Raw genomic sequence first — 26,301 nt, forward strand, 5'->3', positions numbered from 1 at the left:
CGCCATCTTGGTTACCTTGTTATGACAGGATAAACCGATCCACTGTAGATACCTCGCACATATCTTTCTTGATTCGGGGCAGACTCTGGCCTCGTAACACTCTATCTCGAACGTGCTCTTCTAACATCACGCCCTATGTCACTTGAGATATCATCTCAACATGTCAACCAGGGATCAGGAAACATCACTACTCAAAATCCGTTGCATCCCAATGATAATTCTATATTCTTGCCAACACTCCCTCACTCTACATATATATTGCGATCTGTCTGATAATGCTGATCCCTTGCCACATGCTATGCAAACGCTTCAAAAAAAAAGGTACAGGAGATAGATGGATCTAAACCTTCGCACACTAAACAAATTCGAATAGACGCTGCTTAGACGTCGCGAACGGTACGGCGAGGAATCTCCGTCTCTACCATTTCCAAGCCGCTCAGACTGGGGTACCGCTTGCTAAAGGTGTCGACGTCGAAGTCGTCACCGCCGTCGCGGGCAATAGGCGGTAGTGGTTTCTCTTTGGTACCTGGGGTTAATTTCACGGGTGATCCTTGGCCGGAGGCTACTGAGCCGCCGGTCTGCAGATTTTTCGGCTTGGGAGCGCGAGGAGGGGGACCGGAGGGGTTGCGCACGTTGATTGTAGGCGGTGCGGAGGCGGAGGGTGTAGGTGGAGGCATGTTTGGCCGAATCGAAGACGGCTTCGCGTACGAGAGATCTTGAGGTTGTTGTGAAGAGACGTTCATGGGCTTACGAGCAATGGTAGGTGGCTGCCTTGCTCCACTTTGGTCTTGGGGCCGCATGGGCAGTGGCTTTCCGGTATCGGTGTACTTTCCGTATCCCTCCGCTGTGCGGTTGGAAGCTGCTGGCTTGCTGCTTTCATCGAGCAGGTTCTTGACGCGGTTTTGGATGGACGAAGCTTTCGATGGGCCGCCTTTGGGCTTTCCTTGCCCCTGCGAAGCGACGCGTTGCTTATACTCTGCTGCTGCAGCTTCAACGCGGCGCTCTTCTTCAGCCAACTGTCTCTTCTCAAGTTCTCTTCGAACTTCCGGTGATAGATCCTGCGTTTCGTCGATCTGGCTGCGGTCGTCGTCACTCAGGCCACCAGTAGCTTCGGAGCCGGCAATGGGAGTCAAACCGCCCTTGGAATCGATGAGCTGGTCGGTTGGTGTCATGGGCGGCTGATCGCGTTCGTGCTCAGGCGTCTTCGTGGACTCAAAGCGACGGAAGGCATCACCAAATCTTCCCTTGACGATGTTCGTGATGCTACCGCGTTTTCCGTGTTTGCCTTGTTGGCTACTTCGGGAGCTACTACGGCGGTGTTTGTGACCGTGCTCATCCTGTTCGATGGAGCGGAGGAAATCAACGCTTGACCTGACGTTCTTCTCTTCAGGTTCAGAGTCATCGATTGCGTTTGCAGTGACGCGGCGTTGTAGTGATGGTGCGTCAAAGTTACGACCAGGTGTCATTTCTCGATCACGTAGATAGTCAAGGTTCGACTCTACATGCATGCTAGCCGGGCGTGCATTTGAGTTTGCAGATCTCGACCGATCAATGGCGGAGCCTAGGTCCATGTTGGAGGGACGCTGGCTTTCTAAGGAGGGTCTAGATGAAGCCGGGGATTGAGGGATGCTGAGTTGAGATTTGGATCTCGACTCAAAAGAGGGCCGTGTAGGCAAAGCGAATTCGGGCCTCAATGACGGACTGCTCAAGGGACTCCTCGGGCGAGGTTCTGACGCCTGTTGACTCAAAGCACGGTTGTGGTGCGATGACAGAGGTACCTTCCAGATGGGCCGGTTGTTGACATCGGGGAGTTTCTGCTGGGCTGGAACGGGAGATGCTCGTGGGGATGTCTGTACGCCAGTAGAGACCATGCCGACCCGCTGTGGGATAGGCGACTGTATGCTTGCGTTGTCATTACGCGGACTGTCTTTGGCTTCGTAGGGCTGCGGTTTTCTTAGAGAGGTGGTCCTGGACACACCCGTGGAGGACACTGCGGTCGAGGGCTTTACCCCAGGTGTTGAGTCGACCTTGGAGAGCGGCGGTGACGCAAAAGCCTCATCTGCAAGCGCATCTGTCACCCGCTTGGTAAGTGCCGGGTCGGAAGTCGTTGGCGCTTCACCAAACTCAAACTTCTGGCCTCGATCATGCAGCAAAGAAAATTCGTCCAGAGATGGGAAGCGCGAGGCCAGCTCATCAGCCGCAGCTCGTCTGACCTGGACGTCCTGCGAGTCTAGTGCAGCGAATGGGTCGGATGTTGTCCCTCTCATAGGCGACGGACTTGGTCTTGCTGCCGCTGGAGGGGGCTGGGCTGGACCTGTGGGCCTGCCTCTTCTCATCGGTGTAATGTCTGGTACTTGCTGTACCTGCACTGTAGGTGCCACCCTTTGCAGACCCACGACAGGAGGCGGCGAAGAGACCTGAGGCTCGGTAGGGGGAAGTTCCTGGTTCCGACGGGCTTCTGACTGTGTTCTGCCAGAGTAGATCTGGCTGGTCTTAGCATGGGGCCGTGAAGCCAATATGTCAAACATACGTCTTTGATAGGAATGGGACGGTGTCGCATCGAACAGACTTCGGCGACCACCTGGTAGATGTTGGGTCTGTGTTGTGGGTTCTCTCGCAGCATCGAGCCTGTTCCTAATCAGCATTCGTCCATGGCCTAGTCTTGCTGCGCATACCTATGAGCTTCTTTATCCTGTCAGAAAACTGGGGGTAGGCTGGGTACTTGAACGTAGCGTTCAGAATAGCCATTTGCCCGACCTCTTCGAAAGGTGTAGTATAGTAGCATAGCTTGTACAAAAGTACACCCAGCGCCCAGATGTCGCTCTTCTCGTCTATTGGCTGCTTGCGGTATACGTCGATCATTTCCGGACTGCGATACTGTAGTGTAGTGTGCCGTTGCACATCGTCCTCAATCAGCCTCCCTTCGGCGGCAGTTGTGGCGGCGGGTCTCGGGGGTGCGGTGGATCCGAAATCGCAGAGTTTGTATATCTTGTTGCCTGCCACGGTGGTAATCAGGACGTTTTCGACCTTGAGATCGCGATGGAGGAGCGGCGGCTTGAGGTAGTGCATGGTAGCAACGCCCTCAACGACGTCTGAGAAGATGTGTAGAATCTCAGGCTCGGTCAATCTATGCTGGAGCCTGGTGTTCATGAAGTCGATCAAGCCGCCCCCTGAGCAAAACTCCATGAGAAGGAAGACTTCGTAGCCTCCTGTCTTCAGCTGCGAAGCATGCGAGTCCATGTAGGTGACGATCTTGCTGTGGCCTTTGAGCTTCTTCATGGTCTCGACCTCGGTCCTCATGTTCGCGAGTGCATCTTTGTCCGCACAAGCTACCCTCTTCAAGACGGCAGTCTCGGGGGTTCCATTATCGGACTTGGGCACGCGGACGAGGTAGACGTGCGCGAAACCACCCTCGGAGAGGTACTTCTCGATGGTGACGCGGTGGTTGCCGACCTGGACCTTGGTGCCGGGCGCAAAGGTGCCCGGGGGAGCATTGGAGACGGCGATGGGCGCGGGAGCGCGGTATGCAGCCTGCTGGGCCATGGGATGGGCGGCCGAGGGCGCATAGCGAGCGGTGGACATGTTGGGCGGTGAGGGAGCCTGCTGCGGTGCAGGACAACGACGAGGCTATATTTTGCGCATCGAAAAGACGACAGACAGGGCGGGGGTGGCTCTCGGACGCGAGACGGGGGGACGGGTGTTGAGGTGGAGTGAAGGTGGCATGCCTGGAGATGCTTGTGATCGTACCGTAGGAAACGGACCCTTGCATCCACGAGCGCATGGACGAAGCCACACCAACGTCACAATGTATCTTTAGACCGCGACGCCTCGGGCATGCACGTCGGGCGTGGACATGTCTATTTACTCCCTCTCTGCTCCTCAGACGACTATTTCAGTATCACGGACTCGAGCAAGCTGTAGTCCGGGTATGTAGCGCCAAGCTGGGGCACTTTATTCGGTAGAGTACGTGGTTTCTCTCCCGACGTGTTCATTGGGCACAGCTTGATGTTCGCAGCCAGGTCAACCTACCACCAAGACGTTTCGTGCAACATTACGACTTCTGAACGCATGCGCGCTGGTTGGTTGCTTTGGTCAATACATTCGCCCACCTACTGGCTTAGTGTAACTTGCTCCAGAAGGTAGCAGATGTTGACTACGCGGCGTAGTTTGATATGAGTGTACAGCACGAGGTACAGCAAAGGTAGACTATCAGATATCCAAGCCCCATGATTCCTTCTTCGACGCCCTCACAGATCGAATAGTTAATGGAGAGGGCGATGTGAAAAGCCCAAGACAACGGCCCTGTCGATCTCTAGATCTCCAGATGGGTGTACCATGGATGCAACAACTCGAACATGTACCGAGAGATCTAGATGCAGACGCAGACGGCAGGTTCCTGACTGACGCGGCCCATGTCATTGCGAAGTTGCTTTTGTTGTAAACCCCGGATGAGGGGTCCTTGTGTTCAAACACGCAAGTGAGCAGACAGAGTCAAGACGGTCAGTGACGGTGAAGGAGCACAAACTCGATCATGGCAGGCATAGGCGCGGGGTCGCGGCTTCCACAACAGTCTGCCGTACAACCTGCAGCCATGGCAACATGGGACTTACTGCACACGACGCGACTTGGACGCGGCTGTGTCATATGACGATGGCGGGGGAAGAAGACTTAGGCGTGGACGGTGCTAGAGCACATGACGCCGTGGTAGGGTGCAGGTCGGGGGTGAGGGCGGCCGCGATGCCGACAGCAAACATGGCAAAGCGTTGACCCTGCAGTGTAAGCGCGGTGGAGGAGGAACAGAGGGATCGTCGTGTGGGAGAGGACTGAGGACGTCGTGTTTGGACGGGCGGCGAGCTGAGTTGCAGGGAAGGACCTTGGCGGGATGCGACGATGGGCAGCGACCCACCCATGACTGCCCAGACGACTTGACCCTTCCCTCTCGACCTCCGCACTGTCGTGTCGTGTGTTGTCGCCTCGCCTGTGCCTATTTAGGAGCGTCAAGATAGTCGCCTCCTCCGCTCTCGTTTCCAGACCGCACTGTTGTTGTTGTATTTGTAGAGTAAGCGGGCTGCCCCATACACCCGCCAGCCGCCGCGTATACCAGCACACCGATTGTGCCCTCTAGACGCTGTTCCACGCCCACCGCAATCACGCCTGCCCGTCTATATAAACCGAACCCCCCGCGACTCCTGACACACCCGGTACCATGGCCGAAAACCCACGACTCGCCCGCGTCCGACAAGGCACCACGGCGCGCTCACGACGGCCCCAGAGAGACGCCAGCACCTCGCGCTCCGACTCTTCCGCCTCGACCTCGCCCGAGCGCGGCTACGACGATGAAGACAAGGACTCCATCATGCTGCAGTCCAACGACTCGCTCTCATCGCTCGCGCCGTCAGTATCGCCCGACTCGGACGAGGAGGCTCGCCGGCGGGCCATCGAAGAGCAGAACCGCATCTCGCCCGTCTCCCGCCTACCCGCCGAGCTCATGATCGCCGTCTTCGCAAAACTCTCCTCGCCCGCCGACCTCAAGAACTGCATGCTCGTGTCTAAGACATGGGCTGGGAACAGCGTCGGCTTGCTCTGGCATCGTCCCTCAACGAACAAATGGTCGAATGTCAAGAGCGTCATAAAGACGGTCCAGACGGTCAACAGCTTCTTCGACTACAGCAGTCTGATCAAGCGTCTGAACCTGTCCGCTTTGGGCGGTGAAGTCAGTGACGGGACGCTGAAACCGCTTTCAAGTTGCAAGCGTGTTGAGCGCTTAACGCTGACCAACTGCTCACGACTGTCCGACTTTAGTCTGGAGGCCATGCTCGAGGAAAACCGCTACATTCTCGCCCTGGATGTCACCAACGTCGAGTCCATCACCGACAAGTCAATGCTCGCTCTGGCCAAACACGCAGTCCGCCTGCAGGGCCTCAACATCACAAACTGCAAGAAGATCACGGACGATTCGCTCGAGGAAGTTGCCAAGAACTGCAGACATCTGAAGCGCCTCAAGCTGAACGGATGCTCGCAACTCAGCGACCGGAGCATCATCGCCTTTGCTAGGAACTGCCGCTACATCCTCGAGATAGATCTTCACGACTGCAAGAACCTCGACGATGCCTCCATCACTACGCTCATCACAGAAGGCCCCAACCTCCGCGAGCTACGATTAGCCCACTGCGTCAAGATCACCGACCAGGCCTTCCTCCGTCTCCCAGCCGAGGCTACCTACGACTGCCTGCGTATCCTAGATCTGACTGGTTGCGAAGAGCTACAAGATTCTGGCGTCCAGAAGATAGTCCACGCAGCTCCGCGACTGCGCAACCTTGTCCTCGCCAAATGTCGCAACATTACCGACAGAGCCGTCATGGCCATTACTCGTCTGGGCAAGAACCTCCACTACATACATCTGGGACATTGCGCCAACATCACAGATGTCGGTGTCGCGCAGCTGGTCAAGCTATGCAACCGCATACGGTACATTGATCTCGCGTGTTGCATTGCTCTCACCGACGCCTCGGTCATGCAGCTCGCCGCTCTACCCAAGCTCAAACGCATTGGCCTGGTCAAGTGTGCAGCCATAACGGACCGCAGCATACTCGCACTCGCCAAACCGAAGCAGATTGGCTCCAGCGGGCCCATCGCACCCAGCGTGCTCGAGAGGGTGCACCTTAGCTACTGTACCAACCTCTCCCTAGCCGTAAGTGCCCCACCCAAGACAAATCCCGTGCCGTTACTGACATGAACAGGGCATCCATGCGCTCCTCAACAACTGCCCCCGCCTGACCCACCTCTCTCTTACTGGCGTCCAAGCTTTCCTTCGCGACGATCTTCTCGCCTTTTGCCGCGAGGCACCCCCCGAATTCAACGATCACCAGCGTGAAGTGTTCTGCGTCTTTAGCGGCGTTGGCGTACAACGTCTGCGCGTCTTCATGAACACCAACGGTGGAGACGACGTTGACAACGAGGACAACGCTTTCGACCTCAACGACGGCACCATGTACCACGAGGAAGAGGATGGTGACAACATGGTCGTTGTCACCGCACAAGCGAACATAATGGCCATTGACGAAGAAGACGACTTCGGCAACGACGACAGCGAGATGGCAGGGCAAGATTAGGAAATTTGCGCATCGCGCGAGCATCGAAGGCGGTCAACTGGACAGCCGTCGAACGTTTCCTGATTCCTTAGTGTCTGCATCGCACATTTTAACTGTTCGCAGTCGCTTTTTCAGCATTTATAGAGGTGTTTGGACGTGTCAGTCTTTTTGGCATCATTAGCGGCGCTATAGGATATTATCGTTTCTGTAAGGGTACAGAAACGAACAGTTGGTCTTGACAGGCCACACCTCGGTGGCGATTATACCCTTTTTGCGTTTCTTTAGCTTTTTCTTGGTACAATAGCGCGTATAGGGAAGACTTTGAGATCTCCAGACCAGGAGCATCACGTACAGACGGCCGCACAGCTTCTTAAAACTATATCTGTTTACTCCCCACTATTTCGGTGCACTCCGTATCCTGAACTATGCTACATGGACATCCTAAGCGAAACTTCGTACTGTTGACTCTCACTCACTTCATCAACCCACACATGCACCCACAGTCCGGCACAGGACACATGGCATGTCTAGCAAACCAATCTCTCGCATGATGACCATGAAACCCATGCGTACAATTCATACAAAACACCATCATCCTGCCCTCTTTATCCTCTCCCTTGAGCGTCTCGTACGCCCCCTGTTTACTCGGATCAGGCGAGCCCAACCACAACATACACAGCGCACACCTCGGCATCTGCGCCGCGCAATTCGGACAATGAAGTCCAGGCGTGCTAGCGGCGGATTTCTGTTGCAGTGGTGCAGCAGGTTTCCCAGCACCGCCACCAAACGACAGCGAAGCCGTTGCACGATGTGTCGTCGTCGCCGTGGACGGCGCGTTATTCATCCCACCCGCCTGATGCGCCGTAGGAAGCAGCCTTTTTGTACTACTCCTCGGATCTTTCCTCAACGCGAGATTCTGCTGGCAATTTAGACACCTGAGCGTTAAGCTCGGTTGACTGGGTTTATTAACACTCCTGCCCTCGCGCGTTACGCTGAGTAGATTGTGTTCTTTGACGTAGCGTGTGCGCTCGAGGAAGGTGCGCCAGATCTGCTGTTGCTCAAGATACATGTCTTTCCAGAGGGTCCAGCGCGGGTCTTGGATGTAGAGGGGGCAGGCGCGGGAGAGGATGAGGACGGCGTTTTGTAGGCCGGTGGTGGGGTGGTGCGAGATGTGTGTTTGGAGGAGGGACAGGGAGCGTGTGGTTAGGCCTGTGAGGAGGAGAGCGGAGATGTCGCCTTGGGCTGTTGCGGTTGTTGTGGTGGTGGTGAGGAAGGTGGTTAGGGAGGGGTCTGGTAGGTATTTCAGGGCGACGGCTACGCGGTCGGAGAGGGTGAGTTGGGGCATCGAGACTACGCTTGACCAGTCGCCTGTGATGAAGTAGGTGAGGAGTGATTTTAGGTAGGCGTCGCTGGTCATGTCGGCCATCCAGGCGCAGGCTTCTCTTTGCTCGGCTGAGACCCCGGAGGAGGGCGAGGCGCAGGCTATGACGGCTGCGAGGCCGATGTCGTCTTGCGGGAGTTTCTTGCTTGTGAGGCTTGCTCGGAGAAGGGTTAGTGCGATGTCCTTGTGTCCCTGGAAGACGGCGAGAACGATCGCTTTGTATATCTCGCCTTCATCTATAAGCCGTTGACAGTTTTGCTCTACGCCAGCTCTTTTGAGGGGCCAGCCGCAGAGACTGAGACATAATTGCCTGTTCTCTGGATATTCTGTGTTCACGCCTTCGAAAATGGGGAATTCCATGGCCTCGACTATCTCTTTGACTGCATCGCTGAACATCTCTTGACTCGTCTTTGTATCCGGATCGATGAGTCGCTCGTCGTACATTGTCAGCTCGTTTGCCCATATTGAGCTGACCCCCAAGTATTTGAGATCGAGGCCGTTGCCCACCATGCCATCTCCTGCGGCATGTGCATCCATGCGATCGATCAGCGTCCACACATCGACCAGCCAGGGATCATTGTGGACAATAGCTTTGTTCTTAGCACAATCAAGAGAGTAGCCTTCCTGAACACGTCGTTTGGGCGCCTGGAGGACGGCTAGGTAATCAGAGAGAGGAACCTTGAACTCAGGGAACGCAAGATCGAGCAGGTCCTCGTGCATGTGATGGCTGGGATGTTCTATCGACAAAAGAGGTAGGCTCCGTTGGCTGTTGCTGAGGCTCAGTCTATCGATGCTGGCGGAGAGGTTGCGTTTGTGGTCATGTTCGATATCGTACTTGTCGCCTAGTGCTCTGTTTTGTACCTGGATTAAATCCTCTGCTACCGTACCATATGGCGAGGTCGGCCTAGCGATGCAGGTGCGATCTTTGTATATCTCTTCCAGCGCGCTGACGTTGATCCGAGGTGGTATTGGTGGTACTCTGAGAACTTCGACTTCTCGATTTGCATGTAGGGCTAACGCACACTGTCCACCGAGCGGGTTTCCAGTAGTCATAAAGTCGTATGCCACGACGCGCTCTTTTTCATCGTGCCGATGCTGCTTGTCGTGTGAGGCATAGCGTAGATGATGTGTGGCTTTGGTATAGTATGGGGACGCCCATGCTCGAGCAAAAGGTGTATCTGCTGTCTCGGAAGGTTGATGAGAGTGCTGTGCCAATTCGATGATTTTGAACTCCCCGGTATTCGCAAGTACTCCGAATGTTCCTCGCTTGGTGCCAGAGTACCGAAGACTCCATATAGAAGCCGATTGTGAGTTGTCTACGACTGGCTTGAACTCCAGGACGGCGCCCCCGCTCGCATTATCGTTGGACGCGACTCGTTGCTTGACGAAGCGTGTGTCCCAAACAGTCACAGTTGGATCTCCTGCTGTCCCCGCTGATAGAAAGTAGTTTTCGTCCAACGGGTCTATGGAGATGTTGTGCACCTGGCGTGTTTGGAATTGCGCAATGCCCGCCGTGCTAGAGTCTATAAAGAATGAGCAGGGGATATTCACTGCTTCATGTGTGACCCACCTCTGAGATCGTAAATGCGCACGTATTGCCTCGAGACACCCGCGACGAGCATATCAGGCTGTCCATTGAAGAACTTGATGCTAGAGATTGCTTCTGAGCTCGCCAGCTTCTTGTACGGTTCATCCTTGGCTGTGACTCGCGAGTCGTTCATATCGTAGATGTTGAGACAGACATCATTCCTGACTCTATCCAGCCCCGTGGCAAGTAGATTCTTAGCGCTGAAAGCGATGGAGTTGCATTTCCTCTGGTGTCGTATCGAAAACGAGTGGATGTAGTCGTGATCGGGCTTGTCCGGATCCAATGTAACGATTGTAGCCTCTCCAGAAGCAGAACCGACAGCAACTACACTCGGGTCCTTCTTGGACCAGTCAAAAGCCGTGTAGTTTGGCAGCTTATCTCGGATGCATATCTGCTTATAATTGACCTTGCTCTTACTAAACTCTTCGATTTGACACAGACGTAGCCTATTACCCGCGACATCGATGATCAAGAAGCGAGGGTTGTCTCGTGTCGAGTGCGGTGACCATCTGATCGCAGCTTCCATCTCACTGGCTGACTATCGCGATCCCGCGATGATGGAAGTTCAAGGTCCGAAAGCGGAGTAAGGAAGCCTCATGAATCAGTGAGAAATAGTCTGAAAGAACCCGGAGCAAATGATGTCGTGTGCATATTGCAGAACACTCGACTTTGCTAAGTTACCGTGCAAGTGGAAGACACCGGGTGCATGCAGGTGGGTGAACGCCAGACGCGTGATCTCACTTGGCGCGCATCGGGCGGTCTAGCAACCTTAATTCTGCCGCCCCACTAAAACTTCCCTTCGTTCGATCCCAAGATTTCCGCAGCCAGCCAGCAACTCTCAAATCCCAAATCTCAGCCAGCCACCATGTCGCAAAAGCGCAAGCATGCCGAAGCGACCGAGTCGTCGTCCTCTGCCCCCAAACCGTTCAAGAAGCACCGCGCCTTCAAGCCCGGCCAGAGCCATCCCAAGTCGAAGAAGCGGCCGCACGTCTCGAGCGACATCGACAAGAGCACCAGCACCAACGCGCTCAAAAGCCGGATACGAGACTTGAAGCGACTACTTGCGCATGTCGACAATGTAGGCGACCACAAGATGTCAGCGGGCAACAGGGTGGAGAGGGAGAGGGAGCTCGAAGCCTGTCAGCACGAGCTGCAAGAGAAGCTGGAGAGCAGCAGAGAGGCCGAATACAGGAAGAAGATGATCGGAAAGTATCATCACATAAGATTCTTCGGTATGTCATAGATTGCGCATGGCGCATGGGGGTCAACACGAAACGATTGCTAACGCGCCTCAGATCGTCAAAAGGGCACAAGGATACTGAAGAAGCTGAAGAAAGAACACGAGGCCAAGGATGACGAGGCGAAGAAGCAAGACCTAGCGCGAAAGGTGCACAACGCTCAAGTCGATGTCAACTACGCCATTTACTATCCGCTCATGAAACCGTACGCATCTCTATACCCAAAGTCGAAGAAGGACAAGGCTTCAGATTCCGACGAAGCAGCGGAGGAGGATGCCGATGACAAAGCGAATCGCGAGGTCGACGGGCCAAAGGGCGACTTGGACATGTGGAAAGCTGTGGAGGAGGCGATGGCAGCAGGCACATTGGATGCGCTGAGGAATAGCAAGGAGGCTATGCCCGCTGCTGTGCCCAAGAAGGAACTGAAGAAGAAGGCACAGCCGCCAGTGCAACAAGCAGTCAAGGTCAAGGAGAAGAAGGTGGAAGAAAAGTTGGCAGCAGCCAAGAACCGTCGCGAGAGGAGAGCGCTCGGTGTACAGGCCCAGGAAGAGGCGGAGGAGAGCGACGGTGGTTTCTTCGAGTAGTCTCACGGCACGGAAACACCTTCATCTGCATCATATACCCGGCGTCCAGACGCCAATAAGATTGTTCTGCAGCAGAATTCGATTACTACAGATTACCTCTCTACCTCTTCACAGATCGCGTTCTTTACAGCCCCCTCGTCGCGTTCCCGCCCCCATAGACCTTGACCGGATGCGCCTCAGTATTGTAAACCCACTCATTAACCCCATCTTTGCCGACCTGCCACTCAGCCTCACCAGCCTGGATAGCATAGCTGTACTTCAACACCTCGGCAAACCAGAAGCTCTCCTGGAAATCCGTAAAATTACCTCCCCCAACCACATTCACGTCCTCGATAGAACTATACCCACTGCCGACCCTCGTCGTCGTGTTAATCGCAACAAAAGCATCCCACGCCCAGTCTTGGTACTTCGAATCTGAAGTTGCGCGGTAGGCGTAGTAGTAAGATTCTATGACCTCAGGACGGAGTTGGTAACCCGCGTTCTCAATCCAGAAACCTGTTCGGTTGAAGAAGGATGTTTGGTTCGCTGGTACAGCGGAGGTGTTCCAGGAGAAGACTTCAGGTCCAATGCGTGTTGCGGTTTGAATGTACGTCTCGTGGCAACCGTTGACGAGTTCGAGACCGAAATCGATGTAGTCTTGTCGGTCGAGGACTTGGCCGCCTAGAATGAAGTTTCCGCCGTCGAAACAGGCGAGATGCTGGGATTCTAGGTCGAGCGTCGTGTTTTCAAAGGCTGCGAGGAAGGTTATGTCTGGTCGGGGGGCTGGGTGCGAGGCTAGATTCGCAATCGAACTGTCTACGGCTTTGATCCAGCGTTCTTTGAGGAAGCTGTAGCGTGGGTCGTAGATGTACATCTTGATCAGGTACTCGTAGAAGGAGTCGGCGCCGCCTACCCAGCCTCCGACTGCGTCGTTGAATTGCCCTGTCGTTACGTTGATTCCCATGCCCAGGAGTCCAGGGAACGGCTCGGCGAAGTCGGGAGATGGGAAGAGTAGGTATTGTTCTGCCTTTTCGGCCAGATCCGCGTATGTTTGGTTGCCGGTGAGATCGGTGAGGCGGACCCATTCGAGGATCAGTGTGCCGACAGTTGCGAGTCCGTTCTCTTGATCGACGTTGCTTCGGTTATTGAAGGTAAGGATGTTCCAGGGTATTCCTGTGGGTGTCTCGAATGCGTAGGAGAGGTTGTTGGCCAGATTGACGGATTGCGTGAGAAGAGCTTCTACATTTGCTGGATCGTCTGCGAGGTGCGCCAAAGGACCGGAGAGCAAGTCATAGCCGGACAGCATGCCGCCAAGGTATCGGATCGTGGTCTCGAATAGAGAGACGGGATCCTCAGTATACGCGAAGTTGATGCTGGGGATATATTCTATGATCTCGTTCACGATGTCTTTCTGGCCCATGATGAGTGCTGTGCTGAGCGCATCTACGGCAGAGGCACCCCACCCGTTCCTGAGATCATGTTAGCAAGACTTCCTTGAAACATGGATATTGGGTACGCACCTCGAATTACTTCCGTTGTTGCTCACAGGCCTCAGCTCATCCATCGGGAATGCATACTGGCGGTATCCATCCCAGCTTATTCTGAAAGTGTCGATCACGGCTTGCGCTCTCTGATCAGGCGACACAGGATCGTATGATGGTGGGGTGGTTTCATACTGCCTCCTCGGTAGGTCTACCGGTGTATTCGATGGTAGAGCCGACACCAGCGACAAAAAGCCACTTCCGAGCGTGAGAGACGTGATATGCATTGCGTTCAAGCGTGTGATCTTCCACAGACGCTTGTGGTCCCCAAAGTCTCTTGTATAAATATGTTGAATGTCAGGGATACCGTTCGGGCCGGTTGCTACTCAGTTTAATGAGAGACCAACAAAGTTCAGATATAGATATCCTCACCGTCTCCAATGAATGTGAACGTTGAAACAAGTGATAGAAGGGTGTGTCTAAGTAATAGAAGCAGATCTGGGAGGTTAAGCACCAGTTCATAGTGGAGAATGACCAAGACCCGTCTATTGGCAATTGCATCACGTTCCCTCTCTACTGCAAGTTGTGCAGCCAGATCCAGGACTTCGGGAATATCGGGACACCATTATAACGTCCCATGTAACGCTGAATAAGGAAGGTAGTGGCTCTATGCGGGCATAAACAGATACTGGCAGCAGGCATTGTGAGGCTGGGTACCCGCGATCCCCTCGTGCTAATGCGAACCGAACTTCTTGGGGCGCATGACGAGACAGGGTGACCGCTGTAGTGACCAAAGTGAGTGGCTGGCAAGGTTTATAGTATGCAGGCGCTGGTGCGTGTTATCATGTCGATCCCAGAATCTGTGTTAATCCCTGGTCGTGCATCACCTGCTGCCGTCTTCGCGATGTGTGACACAATGATGTTCTCTCGACACAAATCGTTCCTCGATGGGCAGAAGTCCCGCTTTGGAATGGTTGGTGCAGTGGAGAAACAGTTGTACAGAAGAGAGAAGCGACCCAACAGGTCGCGTTCCTGGCAATGGCGGGGGGATCTACCGGAAAAGCGGGCGCGGATGGCTTGAGGCGCTAATCCCGCATCTTATTTCCACCTCTGTCGGGTTATTGCGACAGGTGCAGAAGGCGACTGGTGCTTCTGCATTCCAAACATGAAGCTTAGGCGTCCCCCGTAGCAATCTTGCGATCCAGTTCGAGGATACACTAACACCAAAGAACCTCCTCTACGCCCAGCACTTGATATGTTCGCCACCTACGCGCGCACGAAAGTCTTGCGCTGGATCTAGTCCGTCGTGCATGTCATCATCGCTCGGGTATGTCATTTGCTCTATACTGCTCGCTACTTGAAGATTTTACTACCAAAAGTGTGCTTTGCCATCATGTCGGCTCGGCCCAGTCAACCTGCTCTGTCACTGGAGCACCACTTGCCGAGTAACTGATCTTGAGTCTGAGCTTTAGCCTTGCGGGTGGGGGCTAGGTCTGTTAGCAAGTTATACATACAAAACGTATCTGAGAATGACTTACCCCATTGACAGCTGTGACCCTCATTTGCTGGGTCGCGTCTTGGCCTCCCTCCAGTTCACTGGTACTGATAGGTTGCAGCTGCAGCTTTTGGCTCTTTGGTACCGCAGCTTGCAGATTCACACCTGACAGCTGGCCAAAGCTTCCAGTATTGCGGAAACGTGCGAGAAGTTGCACGGCGTTTGCATCACGCTTGAGCTGGAAGGTGATCTGTAGGTCGTTCTTGCTGTATGCTGGATGCGCGGGTGGGCCTGAGGCCACCGACGGTGTTGAAGCTTGTGGTGGTGGCGAGGACATACCACCGAGTCCGCCCAGAAGGTCCATGGAGTTTCCTGACGGCGGCGCGTGAGACTGCGCTGGGGCTGGAGAACTGCTGGCTCCAGAGTTGAAGAGGTCCATGATGTTGGCCACGTTTGATTGTGGCGCCGGGGAGGATGTCTGAGGCGGTGATGAAGACCCGCCCATGATGTCTGCAAGTAAGTCCTGGCTCTGTTGAGTTCCATTGGCCGCCCCATTCATGCTGGTCGACGGGCCTGCATCGCCCATGAGGTCCAGTAGCAAGTCTTCTGTCGCTGCTTGCGCAGGCTTCTTCTTCGCAATCTTCGACTGTCGCTTTTTGGTCGCTTCGCCCAGAACTCGTGACTCTTCGCGGATTTCAGGCGGTGGCATCTTCTCAAGAACGCCCCTCCTAATCTGGTCGTGACCGAACAAGTTTCCGTATTCGGCTGCACGCTGTTGAATCTCAACGTCAAGGTTTGCCGCGTATCGTTGTAATAACCGTCGTAAACGCTCAATCTGAGCAGGATCGCTCAAACGTGTCGTCAATTTCATAGAGGCTGTGACGATGTACTGTTGGACGATGAGACCGGCGTAACTGCTACCGAGGATGGTTTCGAAGAGATCGACGACGTCGCTTTCTTTGACTTCCTTGACAAGCTCTTCCTCTTCGTACTGACCACCTCTAAGTAGTGCATCACCGTACTCGCCAATGACCCAGGAACCGGCTAGTGTGAGACCCTCCTGTGTGATGTCTTCCTTCAAGGCCGCATAGAGTTTCTGTACGGAATAGGTCTGGAGGTCAGGTGTGGTAGCGATCAGTCGTACAAAGGAGGATAGAATCTGCTCTTTGACGTAGTTTCCAGCCTGATGCGTAGATTAGTTACATGCAGCTCACAAGAACATGACTGACTTACGAGTTTCAGCACGCGCAGCATCGTATCAACGTGCCACCTCTTGTTTGGTGCGAAGCGGTCTGCTGCGACACCGATCTGGGAGGTCATGACAGGTTTGAACTCGTTGTCAGCGACTTCCAAGAAAGCAAGGAGCTCCCTTATCAGTACTCGCACATTGCTCTCGTTGATCAAGGTAAAGCTGAGGTCAAGCGCTCGCCGTCTAATACTAATATCAGGATCCCGTAGACAGTCCAAAATGGTGTTGCGGTGTCTTTGTACGGCGTTTGGTTCGACTGCGACAACCTTGATCAGTGTGTTGAGCGCAACATATCTGATGTTGTTGTCACGGTTTGACAAGAACTTTCCTAGGATGTTGACACCAAGCACGCGAAGTCCAGAATCTGCTTCGATATCTAGGATTGTAAGTACCGCCTCGTATAGGATGGAGTTGCCGACGTTTTTCGAGGAGTCTGTGTTGGTTGCGACCTGGGCTAGGATATCGTTGATCTGTTCGCTAACCTGCGCATCGCCACGAGCCAGGACTCGTAGAAGCTGGAGTAGCTTGCATTGTAGGAAAGGGTCTGTGATGCCAGTCACGTCGTGCTCGGGCGCATAACCAGACGAGGAGAGTCCCTTCAATATCTTGACTAGGCTGGGCACCATGGGTCTGAAGATCTCCCTTACGCCGTTCTCGTCGTCCTCGACCTCGTCCGCCTCGCAGAGGTTCTCTACCAGAGTGACGCCACACAGCAAGACGCCGTGGTTTCGATCTTGTAGTAGCAACTTGGCCTTTTCCAAGAAATGTTCCTGGAGGTCGGGCACTTTCCGACATATCCTCATGGCGCAGATTGCGGCTTTGCGACGTATGTATGGGTTCGCGCTCGATATTATCGTTTCGACTTCTGGAAACAGGTCTCGAGCCATTTCGACGGAGGCGATGTTGCCGAGCGTGCAGAGGGCGAGGCCGACGATGTACTGGTTGGGGTGGTTGAGGTCGCTACACATTGTTTAGCATGCAGATCCATATCAGAGAGTGCATCATTGCCTACTTCTTCAGCGAGTTCGTCACCAGAGTCAGGACTTCCTGGTTCTCGTCCAGTAACAGCATGGTACCCAGATATCCCAACCGCTTGTCGGCGAAGCGCGGAGAGGCCAGCAGCTTCAGACATTCGATCTGACCAAAGTGCGTCCTCTCACCCAGAGTGAAGAGATAGAGTAGCTTTGCGACATTGTTCCTCCTCACGTTGGAGTCGTGGCTCTCCTCCCTGAAGCTGGCGCGGATGGCGGCACTCTCTTTCTGCACAACCGCACGCTCGTCTGCAATTGTCTTTGCAGCGCGCACGTTGCGAATAAACTGCTTCACTGTATATCCTTAGCACAAGTCCTCAGCTGCTGGGGGTCGCGGTGCTTGGCGTACAGGAAGCCATTGCGGTGGCCTCTTGGACCCCACCCGGACAGCGAAAGAGGGTTCGATGGGAAAGAGGCTGCAGAGGATGGGAAGGGTATTCGGCCGTCGATGGGTAGTATGGATCGGTCACGGGCGACTATGTGAAATGTCCTGGCTGCGCGTTGGTAGGCGGAACGTTTGGGCATGGCCTACAGCTGGCCGGGCCGTCATTTGTTCCAGAGTCCAGAGGTCGGACGCACCTGCCACCAACAACGGGTACGAATGCCTAGACTCTACGCTACCCTGAATGCTGGCTATATATCTTTAATGCGCATAGATTCCGGCGTAACTTCCTAAGCAAACCCTGAGATATAAGTACTTGCACGTTACTCTACGTACCAAGAAACACGACAATTCCTGGCACTGCTCCCAAGACGCCCGCACTGACTCGCGCGGCCGCTGATGTAACCGACCCTTCGTCCCTCAGTGCCAACTCTCCGAGTCGCTAGGCCACCACTACATCAGCAGACCGCATGTACTTGCATATTCCTTGTAGCATATATACGTATCAAATGCAGGCCTATTACCTCTCCATTACCTGTTTGTGTCGAGCGGTTGTCCGGAAGCCTCGTCTGCCACTCACTGCCCCATCTGACACAGCCAGTGACCCTGTTAGTTGCGGATCATAGTCTGGCCTGTCCACACTTGAATCCTCCTTCCCACTCCTCCTCCGTGACATGCGCATACACGTCTCCTCATAATGGCCGAGTCTACGTCTTTTGACGCGAATGCTCATAACGGCAACACCGATCTCCACTCGCCGCGACCGCGCAAACCCACGAGAATCGACTTGCTCAAGCCCCAACTCAGCGACGAGGCGTTTAACAAGAATGGCACGCTCCGGGAGCCCGGCTCAGGCATCTCTAGGTACATGAACACCTCTCTCGACGCGATACATGGCTGACCTCAGCAGTGGAAGAAGCACACCCATACCCGACGATGCCCCGCCTTCCGTCCAGGCCTCCTCGTCCGCACGCAGGCAGATACGCGCCCAGCACAAGCAGCGCATATTCCCTACCATCGACTACGTGGATCGCGTCTCCCACTTCGACCCAAACAGCGACTACCATGACTTCCGCGGCTTCTTCGTCCTGTTCTGGATCGGACTTGCCATCATGGTCATTACATCGATGCTACGCAACATGACCGAGACCGGATACCCCTTTCAGATGAGACAGTGGGCGCTGTTCAAGGAGAAGGTTGTCGAGCTTGGTCTAGTCGACGGTGCCATGGTGTTCAGCACCGCCCTGTCGCTGCCACTCCAGAGGCTGTTTCTCAAACAGGGGTCCCTACGCTGGAACACGTCTGGCATAGCTATACAGAGCATATTTCAGGCAATCTGGCTCGCTTTCTGGACTACGTACGCTGACCCTGGTTATACATTGTACTTTAGACTGACCAATGCAAAGATACCCTTTCATTCGCGACTGGAGCTGGACCGCGCAGGTCTTCTTCACTCTGCATCTGCTTGCGATTTTCATGAAGATGCACTCTTACGCGTATGGCACCAAGTAACTAGAGCTTCGATTGCATAACTAACCTTGTGAAGCTTCTACAACGGTCATCTCAGCGAAACTCTACGTCGCTTGAACGATCTTGATACACCCGACAAGGCAAGCAAGGTAGCTGCAGTGCGCTATCCAAGCTCAAGCACTCATCTGCACGAGATCCCGCAATCGCCCTCACAGGAGGAGCCCGACCCGAAGAAGGCAAATGCAGAGTATCTTGGCCAGCTGAGAGATGATCTCGCATTGGAGCTTGCTTCGCCTCTCGGCAACGTCTCTTACCCCAACAACCTCACCCTGTATAACTTTGTCGACTTCATCTTCTGCCCAACCCTGTGTTATGAGCTTGAGTACCCGAGGAACACCAGCATCCGCTGGTTGGAGGTCTTCTACAAGACTCTTGCCGTATTCGGATGCATCTTCTTGATGGTCATTACTGCGGAGGAGTTCATCCTCCCAGTGCTGGACGTATCGGCTGTGCGACTCCAGAATTCCAAGGGTGCTACGGATTTCACGTTGATTCTTAGCGAGACTATCGGTCGACTGCTATTTCCATTCATGATTACTTTCCTGCTAGTCTTTCTCGTCATCTTTGAGTACATTCTGGGTGCTTTTGCAGAGATAACACGTAAGTTTCCACTACCAAGCCCAGCGTCCGCTGCTAACAAGAGTTGCAGGCTTTGCCGACCGTCAATTCTATGCAGACTGGTGGAACAGCTGCGATTGGTTAGAATTCTCGCGCGAATGGAACAAGCCTGTGTAAGTCACGTACCTGTACGAGTCGCATGGGAAAAATATACTGACTGGATGCGTTGTGATTTAGTCACCATTTCTTCCGACGACACGTCTACTCTGCATCTAAGAACCACATGTCGCGTCCTCTAGCTACAACGATCACCTTCCTCATCTCTGCGTTAGCGCATGAGCTTGTCATGGGCTGCATTACACGGAAGTTCAGAGGCTACGGTTTCGTTGCGATGATGCTCCAGATGCCGATTGTAATGTTGCAACGGAGCAAGTGGGTTAGAGGCCGCACTCTGTTGAACAACGTCCTCTTTTGGTGCAGCATGATCTTGGGGCTTAGCATGGTAAGTTATGAACCTCCGGCGTATATCCATGAACACTAACGTTTTGGCAGATGTGTGCTTTGTACGTACTTGTGTAGTTCATAGATTGTTGCTTTGGAATAGGTTGATTTGCCGCATTAGTTAGACCTGCGAAATACCCCTCTCTACGTGTCCAGCACGTCTTAGATAGATAGAATATTTCTCTTACATTGTATCCGCATGGTGTGTTTCATCGAGTGCTGTGTCGGCCAGAATGCTAGCAAACGCGAAGGTCGCAATTTCGCAAGCTTTGCCATATGTGACGTAGTGGCTGCCGGCGTATTCGTATGCAGGGCGGCCAGGGATTGATACGTCGGTGGCGCGGCGGGCGACCCCGCGTCACGCGTCGTGGATTGGGAAGAGCGAGCGACGTGCAGGGATGACGTTGCATCAACTATACCTGCACATGCAAACAACTGCCACATCGACTGGAGGCCTCGCAATCCAGCATAGGAAAATAGCTCTTCTAGTTTGCTACTCGTTATTAGTTCTTTCTCAAGCTCCATCTTCATTGCAAATCGAATCGATAATCGCAGGTAATGATTTCATCGTCCGTCACCGGACCCTGCTAGCTGGCACCACGGGTACCTCGGAACATTCACAGCACACAAATAGCTTGGGAGCAGCCACAAAGGGTCTAGGTATCCTGTGGCTTTGAATCCTTCGTTGCTACCTCCCCCAGATATCTCTAATCCCCATCTTTCCGTCAGACATTATCATGTCGGAGCTACACGAAGCGCTCGCGTGCCTCCGGCCGAAAGAGTTCAGCGACGTCCCTACCGACAACCTCCAGACATTCCTATCCGAAATACTGGCCAAAGCAGAAGTGATCGCGAACTGTGTGCCTCCACCACCCAATGGAACCCCTTACGAGTCGTCACAACGAACCCGAACCGAGCAAGAACCTGCAACCGGCTCTAAGGACCTCACAATTTCCCAAGTCCGCCGGCCACCACCTGCGCCAGAGCATGAAGAGCTTCAGAAGTCATGGGGCAAGCCTGTGAAGCTAGGGAACAATGACGCCGCTACAGGCATGAGCGTATACAAGATGGCCGGAAAGGACAGGCACGGTGCCTGGTTTTCGCGCTCGAGTGTACACGAGGGCCTCGGTTTCGAGAAGTGGAAGCGCGCCATGAAGAGGGAGTTCCCAGAGAGTCTGGAAGTCCAGGGCGGCCCCGGCGAGGGCAACATACGAGGCATTGGAGGCGACCAGCGGCTAGAGGATATGACAGTCGACGGCGTTGGTCAACTGCAAGGTATGAGAGAGCGAATACTTCCAGGCGCCTATAGCGACTAACAGAGGCGCAGTCTACCAGCTGTCCGCGCAATTCCCTGGCCCAACCTCACCGCGAGAGTTTATCACCCTACTCATCACCTCGGATACATGTCTTACCGATGCCTCCAAAGTCGCCAACTCAACACCGCGACACTTCATGGTCGTTTCCATACCCTGTTCACATCCCGATGCGCCGCCGCGAAGCAACATGGTGCGAGGCTTCTACGAGTCGATCGAGATGATCAGGGAGATACCCATGGGCGACGGCGACGCAGAGACCAACCCTATCGAGTGGATAATGGTCACCCGCAGTGATCCTGGTGGTGGTATTCCTCGATTCATGGTCGAGCGGAATGTGCCTAGCAGCATAGTCCAGGACGCGGTCAAATTCCTCGACTGGGCGTGTGCCAAAGACGACGACGTCGAGGAAGATGGAATGACAGGCAAAGACGACTCCGCGGAGACGCCCAAAGCGCACGACACTGGGCGGACATTCTCCGCGACTGACGCGAACGGCATGGGTGCCGGAGTAGGAACCAGCATAGTGGACAAGACTGGGGAGGCTGGCAGCCAATACAGCTTACAACGCACAAGATCCGATAGCTCCTCCAGCTCGTCGTCTTCCGGCGAGTCTTTCGCATCTGCAGAACAGTTCACTACTGCACGCGAAGGACTCCCAATCGACCGAGAAATCCCGACACCATCAACTTCGTCGCAACAGTCCCTACCGTTGACAGAAGACAGCCCGCATCACAAGGGCTTACAAAAGATTGAAGAAAAGAAGGAACAGCTGAAGGCGAAACTCGAGCAAGCGCGCGAAAAGCAGGAGTCGGGACTACAAGCTGAAAGCCAGAAGGCGAATGCGGACATGCAAAAGGCGAATGAGAAGCACGAAAGGGAGAAGAAGAAACAGAAAGAGAAGTATGAGAAAGAGATGCGCAAACTCGAGGAGCGTCGCGAGAAGGAGACACGGAAACTGCTCCTTCGCCAGCAGAAGGAAGCAGATAAGAACCAACTTGCCAAAGCGCAACGCGAGCGGGACGAGTTCAAGCAACGCGTGGAGATACTGGAGCAGGAGAACAAGTTGATTAAGGAGCAGATTGGTGACCTGCAACATGAAAACACGACGCTCGTATCTCGGTTGGGAAAGACTCCCGAGGGCATTGAGATTCTGAGGTCAATCAAGGAGGGGGATAAGGGTAGAGTGAGGGCAAGCTCAAGAACGAGTGTCAGCTCCGGGATGAGTGGAACGAGGAGCAAAGGTTCGAGTGGTTCGTCGAACACACTGCCTAGGGCTGGTACAACAAACTTTTGAGTCTGAGTACGGGTAAATGGCGTTACTGTCTTTTCTCTTCTTCCCTTTATCCTTCCTATGAAGTACTATTAGCGAGTGAGCAAAGGCGTAGTTCAAATGCGGGCTATGAAATTCCAGAGGGAGTACCGAAATCGAGACAAACGATTGCCAAATAGCAAACTCGAATGAGAAACCAAACAATGAGTTGACGCATCTTGAATGGGTGCTCTCAATTTATGAACCATGCGATGAGCGAACGCGTGCGTAATCTATGGGCGCATCTCGCCTCTGACTAGACCCCACTTGGACAGGCATCCTCGGTCTTGACCTTACATCCCGCATGTAGACATGTACCTCAGCATACACATTCTTGTTTGTCAACGATACTTCTCGGCGCCTCAGTCTCAATGCGACGGTCATAGATCGCTTGTTCTCATACAAGCAATACACACGTCCTTGGCGAATGACGACTTTTACGGCCCGATAAGCAGCCACTTGTCCACGTCTACCAAGCACATGTCTTTCGACCCATATAAAGAAAGCATTTAACGAAACCTGCAAGTTTCATTGTTTATCCAAGTTTAGAAAGAGAAGAAGAAGGAAAGAGTTAAATGAAGTGTCGCGCTGAAACAGACGAAAAGAAGCAAACACCCTCCCCCACCATCTGGAAAAACAGCACCGGACCCTGCATTTATCTTTCCTACAGCCAGGGATCCAGGAGGAACATCGAAGAGATATAGATAGCCTCGCGGGGGACTATTTCTGAGTGTTTTCGAGCCACGGCCTACACCACACCTTGCCAATATGGCAACACAAACAGAGAACGGCACGTACATGACACCCAGCACAGCACCCAAACTCGCAGGAATGGGTGGACCTGTGAAGCCTACACTGCTAGCCTTCCATGGCTCAGGAAGCAACGCGACCGTACACACGATCCAATTAGCAAGACTAATGAGGGTGATCAAAGACCATTTCGAAGTCGAGAGTCTGGAAGGTATGCATAACCCATCTCCACCCACCTTCCCACCCCTTGACATGCGCTCCCATGCTAACAACAATCCTAAGCACCATTCCCCTCCCAGCCCGGTCCAGGCATCCTCCCCTTCTTCGAAGGCTGCGGGCCCTTCAAACGCTGGATGCAATCCAGCGTCACCATCTCCGACATGAAAGCCGGCAACTCCACCACCGCCATGCCCTCGGAAGTCGAAGACCTCGTCCGTAGCACCGTTGAGCGCATCACCTCCAGCGGCGGCAAAGTCGTCGGTCTCATCGGCTTCTCCCAAGGCACCAAAGTCGTAGCCGGGCTCCTCAAAGGCTGCGAAATCCGGCGCGCACTCGCTGAGAAGGGAAACGATGTATCGCGGCTTGCGTATCTGGATTTCGAGTTTGGACTTAGTGTTTGTGGGTCGTATCCGCCGCCGCTGATACCGCCTTCTGCGTCTGCGGCGCTTGATACAGCGGTTTCGTCGTTTGGGATGAGTGTGGAGGAACGGAAGGAGTTGATGGAGGGAAAGATTAGGTTGCCGGCTTTTCATGTACAGGGTCTGCAGGATGAGTGGAATTGGGCGGGTCAGGGACTGATCGACGGGTGGTATGAGGTGGGCGAGGGGAAGAGTGTGGTGAGACACTGGGAGCAGGGTCATCTTTATCCTGTGCAGCCGGAAGAGAGCCAGGAGATTGGGGAGTGGATGTTCGGGGTCCTGGGGCGTGGAGATGGGAAGATTGGGGGCGAGGCCCGGTGATGAAGGCGACGAGCGGCGGGAGCGTAATAGCTATTGAAGGCGATAACGCGGAGCAGGAGGGAAAGGCCATGTACCTTGTCGCAATGCAACAGGTAGTCCAGCAACAACTAACACTTGAGGAAGTGAGAAGAGAAGACTAGTCACAGGCAGAGAAGATAAAGTTTGCAGTCAAAATGTTGATTTGATGAAGTGCTGCAAAGATTCCAACCACGACCAAACCCCTTTGAAGATATCCTTGAAGAACCAACGCTGAAGTAAACCAGCCCAGAAGCCATTCCTTGCACCCAAAGACCAACAAGATTCCTTGCTCAAACTACCAAGACCATGAAAGATCGAAAAGCCCATGAAGAACCACCACCACCAAGTCCAAACCTCCTACCACCATTTCAAGTCCAAACTGACCAGCCGAGTGTGCGCCAATCCAACAACCGGCAGAGGATCTCATCCAAAGCTCTTACACACCGGATGCTTCTGCGAACAGTGACCACATTGATATCAGCCGAAGCCAACCTGAACCCCATCGAGGCACGCCAGTGGTATGTAAGCAGGGTGCGCAAGACCGCAGTAGTGGTTGTAGGCCAGGTATAACAACCAAGTTTTCATTGACCCTCTGTCCTCCTGACACAACCACAAGCCGTCAAGCGCTCCAAAAGCACAACACAATCTTGTAAGGGTCTCTCACCCGTCGCAACCACTCGATCTGGTCATTGTCGCGCGCCGCGGTCGGTAGGGAGAGTCGAAGCAATCTGTCGTAGTCGCAGATTGGTTCAGTCGATGATGGGTGGACTCGTCCGATCGGTTCTTGAGCTTTGTCGTATGCGAAGGAGCATGCTGGAGGTCCAGAGTAATGATGAGGTTGGTGTTGGTGTGGAATGAAGTGAGGTAACGTGGAAGTCCAGCATGTCCAGGATGAAGTCGATGATTGGAGGAGGTGATTGAAGTTGATAGAGGTTGTTGATATTGTTCTGGTGAAGGTCAGTAAAGGATGATCAAAGAAGAATGGAGAACCTACTTTGTTTTTGTTCTGAACGAGTCAGAAGACATGTTAATGAACAACGAAGAGGGGGTAAGAAGCAAACCTTGAAAGCTTCTAGGCTATAGCAGCTGGCACTTGGTGGAAAGTGAAGTCGACATAAACGTCCAGTGAAGTGTTGATGGATACCAACATGGTGATGGCTGAAGTTGGAAGATGTGATGGTGTAGCCTGAAGGTATTCGAAGATAGAAGCAAAGCAAGGCTTCACATGATGTGATGGTGTAGTACTGGAGAAGGTCGAAGGTGTTGAAGAAGTGTTCAAGTATACCAAGTGCCAAGGTAGAATGAGTGAATGTATGTTGCCATGATGAACCAGGGTGATGAAGGTCAAGGCTGAAGAAGGATGAGGGAGGAAGAGCTTGAAACTTGGTAAAAGGTACCTGAGCTCCAAATTGATGTGTTGGCCATTGCGCGTTATGGTAGTGGACGTGGAGGTAGCCAAACTAAGTAGACCCTCAGGGCTTGGCGGCGCTAGCATCACGTGATGCTCTACTAGCGCCTGGCCGGCAGATCATCGGGGCTGCTTGCGTCGGCTGGAGTTGCTCAGGTGGAGGGGGGATGTGGTGCTTGAGTGACCGTTTGTTGTGGTTGAGCCCAGGCAACCACTTACCACGGCAACGCTAGCCGGGGACAGCACGCCCGTGAACGAAAATCGAAGTGCCAATATGAACGTTTGGGGTATAAGGGTATCCGTACTAGCGTACAAATTGCGGTATTGTCGCTGCAAGTCTCGTCAGGGCGCCCTGTGGCTCACCTTGGTTGTAGCTAGCGATCCATTGATGACAGTTGATTGTCAGCCAGAGTTGAAGCTACTCTTTTGCAAGAATGAGAGACTGTAAGAGCA

The 26,301-nt window shown here is 53.8% G+C and overlaps 9 protein-coding genes across 9 annotated transcripts; 5 read left to right on the top strand and 4 right to left on the bottom strand.

The window, feature by feature from the left end:
* Positions 1-380: 380 nt before the first annotated feature.
* J4E84_004577 (uncharacterized protein) lies at positions 381-3,582 on the bottom strand (the record flags this gene model as incomplete). Its single annotated transcript, XM_049387180.1, has 3 exons — positions 381-2,483; positions 2,531-2,628; positions 2,676-3,582. 3 exons carry the CDS (start codon positions 3,580-3,582, stop codon positions 381-383), a joined length of 3,108 nt encoding a protein of 1,035 aa, XP_049244953.1.
* Positions 3,583-5,206: 1,624 nt separating this feature from the next.
* Positions 5,207-7,112, top strand: J4E84_004578 (uncharacterized protein; the record flags this gene model as incomplete). The annotated part of the gene is made up of 2 exons (XM_049387181.1): positions 5,207-6,691; positions 6,741-7,112. 2 exons carry the CDS (start codon positions 5,207-5,209, stop codon positions 7,110-7,112), a joined length of 1,857 nt encoding a protein of 618 aa, XP_049244954.1.
* An 863-nt stretch (positions 7,113-7,975) lies between these two features.
* Positions 7,976-10,586, bottom strand: J4E84_004579 (uncharacterized protein; the record flags this gene model as incomplete). Its single annotated transcript, XM_049387182.1, is given in 3 exon segments — positions 7,976-8,047; positions 8,062-9,995; positions 10,043-10,586. The coding sequence occupies 3 exon segments, from the start codon at positions 10,584-10,586 to the stop codon at positions 7,976-7,978; spliced, it is 2,550 nt and encodes an 849-aa protein (XP_049244955.1).
* Positions 10,587-10,925: 339 nt separating this feature from the next.
* EFG1 (18S rRNA maturation protein) lies at positions 10,926-11,882 on the top strand (the record flags this gene model as incomplete). The annotated part of the gene is made up of 2 exons (XM_049387183.1): positions 10,926-11,292; positions 11,356-11,882. 2 exons carry the CDS (start codon positions 10,926-10,928, stop codon positions 11,880-11,882), a joined length of 894 nt encoding a protein of 297 aa, XP_049244956.1.
* Positions 11,883-12,006: 124 nt separating this feature from the next.
* On the bottom strand, positions 12,007-13,629 carry J4E84_004581 (uncharacterized protein; the record flags this gene model as incomplete). The annotated part of the gene is made up of 2 exons (XM_049387184.1): positions 12,007-13,330; positions 13,382-13,629. The coding sequence occupies 2 exons, from the start codon at positions 13,627-13,629 to the stop codon at positions 12,007-12,009; spliced, it is 1,572 nt and encodes a 523-aa protein (XP_049244957.1).
* Positions 13,630-14,733: 1,104 nt separating this feature from the next.
* On the bottom strand, positions 14,734-17,476 carry J4E84_004582 (uncharacterized protein; the record flags this gene model as incomplete). The annotated part of the gene is made up of 5 exons (XM_049387185.1): positions 14,734-14,829; positions 14,881-16,020; positions 16,071-17,046; positions 17,099-17,411; positions 17,467-17,476. 5 exons carry the CDS (start codon positions 17,474-17,476, stop codon positions 14,734-14,736), a joined length of 2,535 nt encoding a protein of 844 aa, XP_049244958.1.
* A 720-nt stretch (positions 17,477-18,196) lies between these two features.
* On the top strand, positions 18,197-20,191 carry J4E84_004583 (uncharacterized protein; the record flags this gene model as incomplete). Its single annotated transcript, XM_049387186.1, has 7 exons — positions 18,197-18,363; positions 18,410-18,856; positions 18,906-18,995; positions 19,046-19,629; positions 19,679-19,760; positions 19,825-20,089; positions 20,174-20,191. The coding sequence occupies 7 exons, from the start codon at positions 18,197-18,199 to the stop codon at positions 20,189-20,191; spliced, it is 1,653 nt and encodes a 550-aa protein (XP_049244959.1).
* Positions 20,192-20,825: 634 nt separating this feature from the next.
* Positions 20,826-22,698, top strand: J4E84_004584 (uncharacterized protein; the record flags this gene model as incomplete). Its single annotated transcript, XM_049387187.1, has 2 exons — positions 20,826-21,363; positions 21,416-22,698. 2 exons carry the CDS (start codon positions 20,826-20,828, stop codon positions 22,696-22,698), a joined length of 1,821 nt encoding a protein of 606 aa, XP_049244960.1.
* A 783-nt stretch (positions 22,699-23,481) lies between these two features.
* Positions 23,482-24,422, top strand: J4E84_004585 (uncharacterized protein; the record flags this gene model as incomplete). The annotated part of the gene is made up of 2 exons (XM_049387188.1): positions 23,482-23,674; positions 23,746-24,422. The coding sequence occupies 2 exons, from the start codon at positions 23,482-23,484 to the stop codon at positions 24,420-24,422; spliced, it is 870 nt and encodes a 289-aa protein (XP_049244961.1).
* Between the last annotated feature and the right edge of the window lie 1,879 nt (positions 24,423-26,301).

This window comes from Alternaria hordeiaustralica (assembly GCF_023758085.1).
Source record: "Alternaria hordeiaustralica strain BMP 2776 chromosome Unknown scaffold_7, whole genome shotgun sequence".
NCBI lineage: Eukaryota > Fungi > Ascomycota > Dothideomycetes > Pleosporales > Pleosporaceae > Alternaria > Alternaria hordeiaustralica.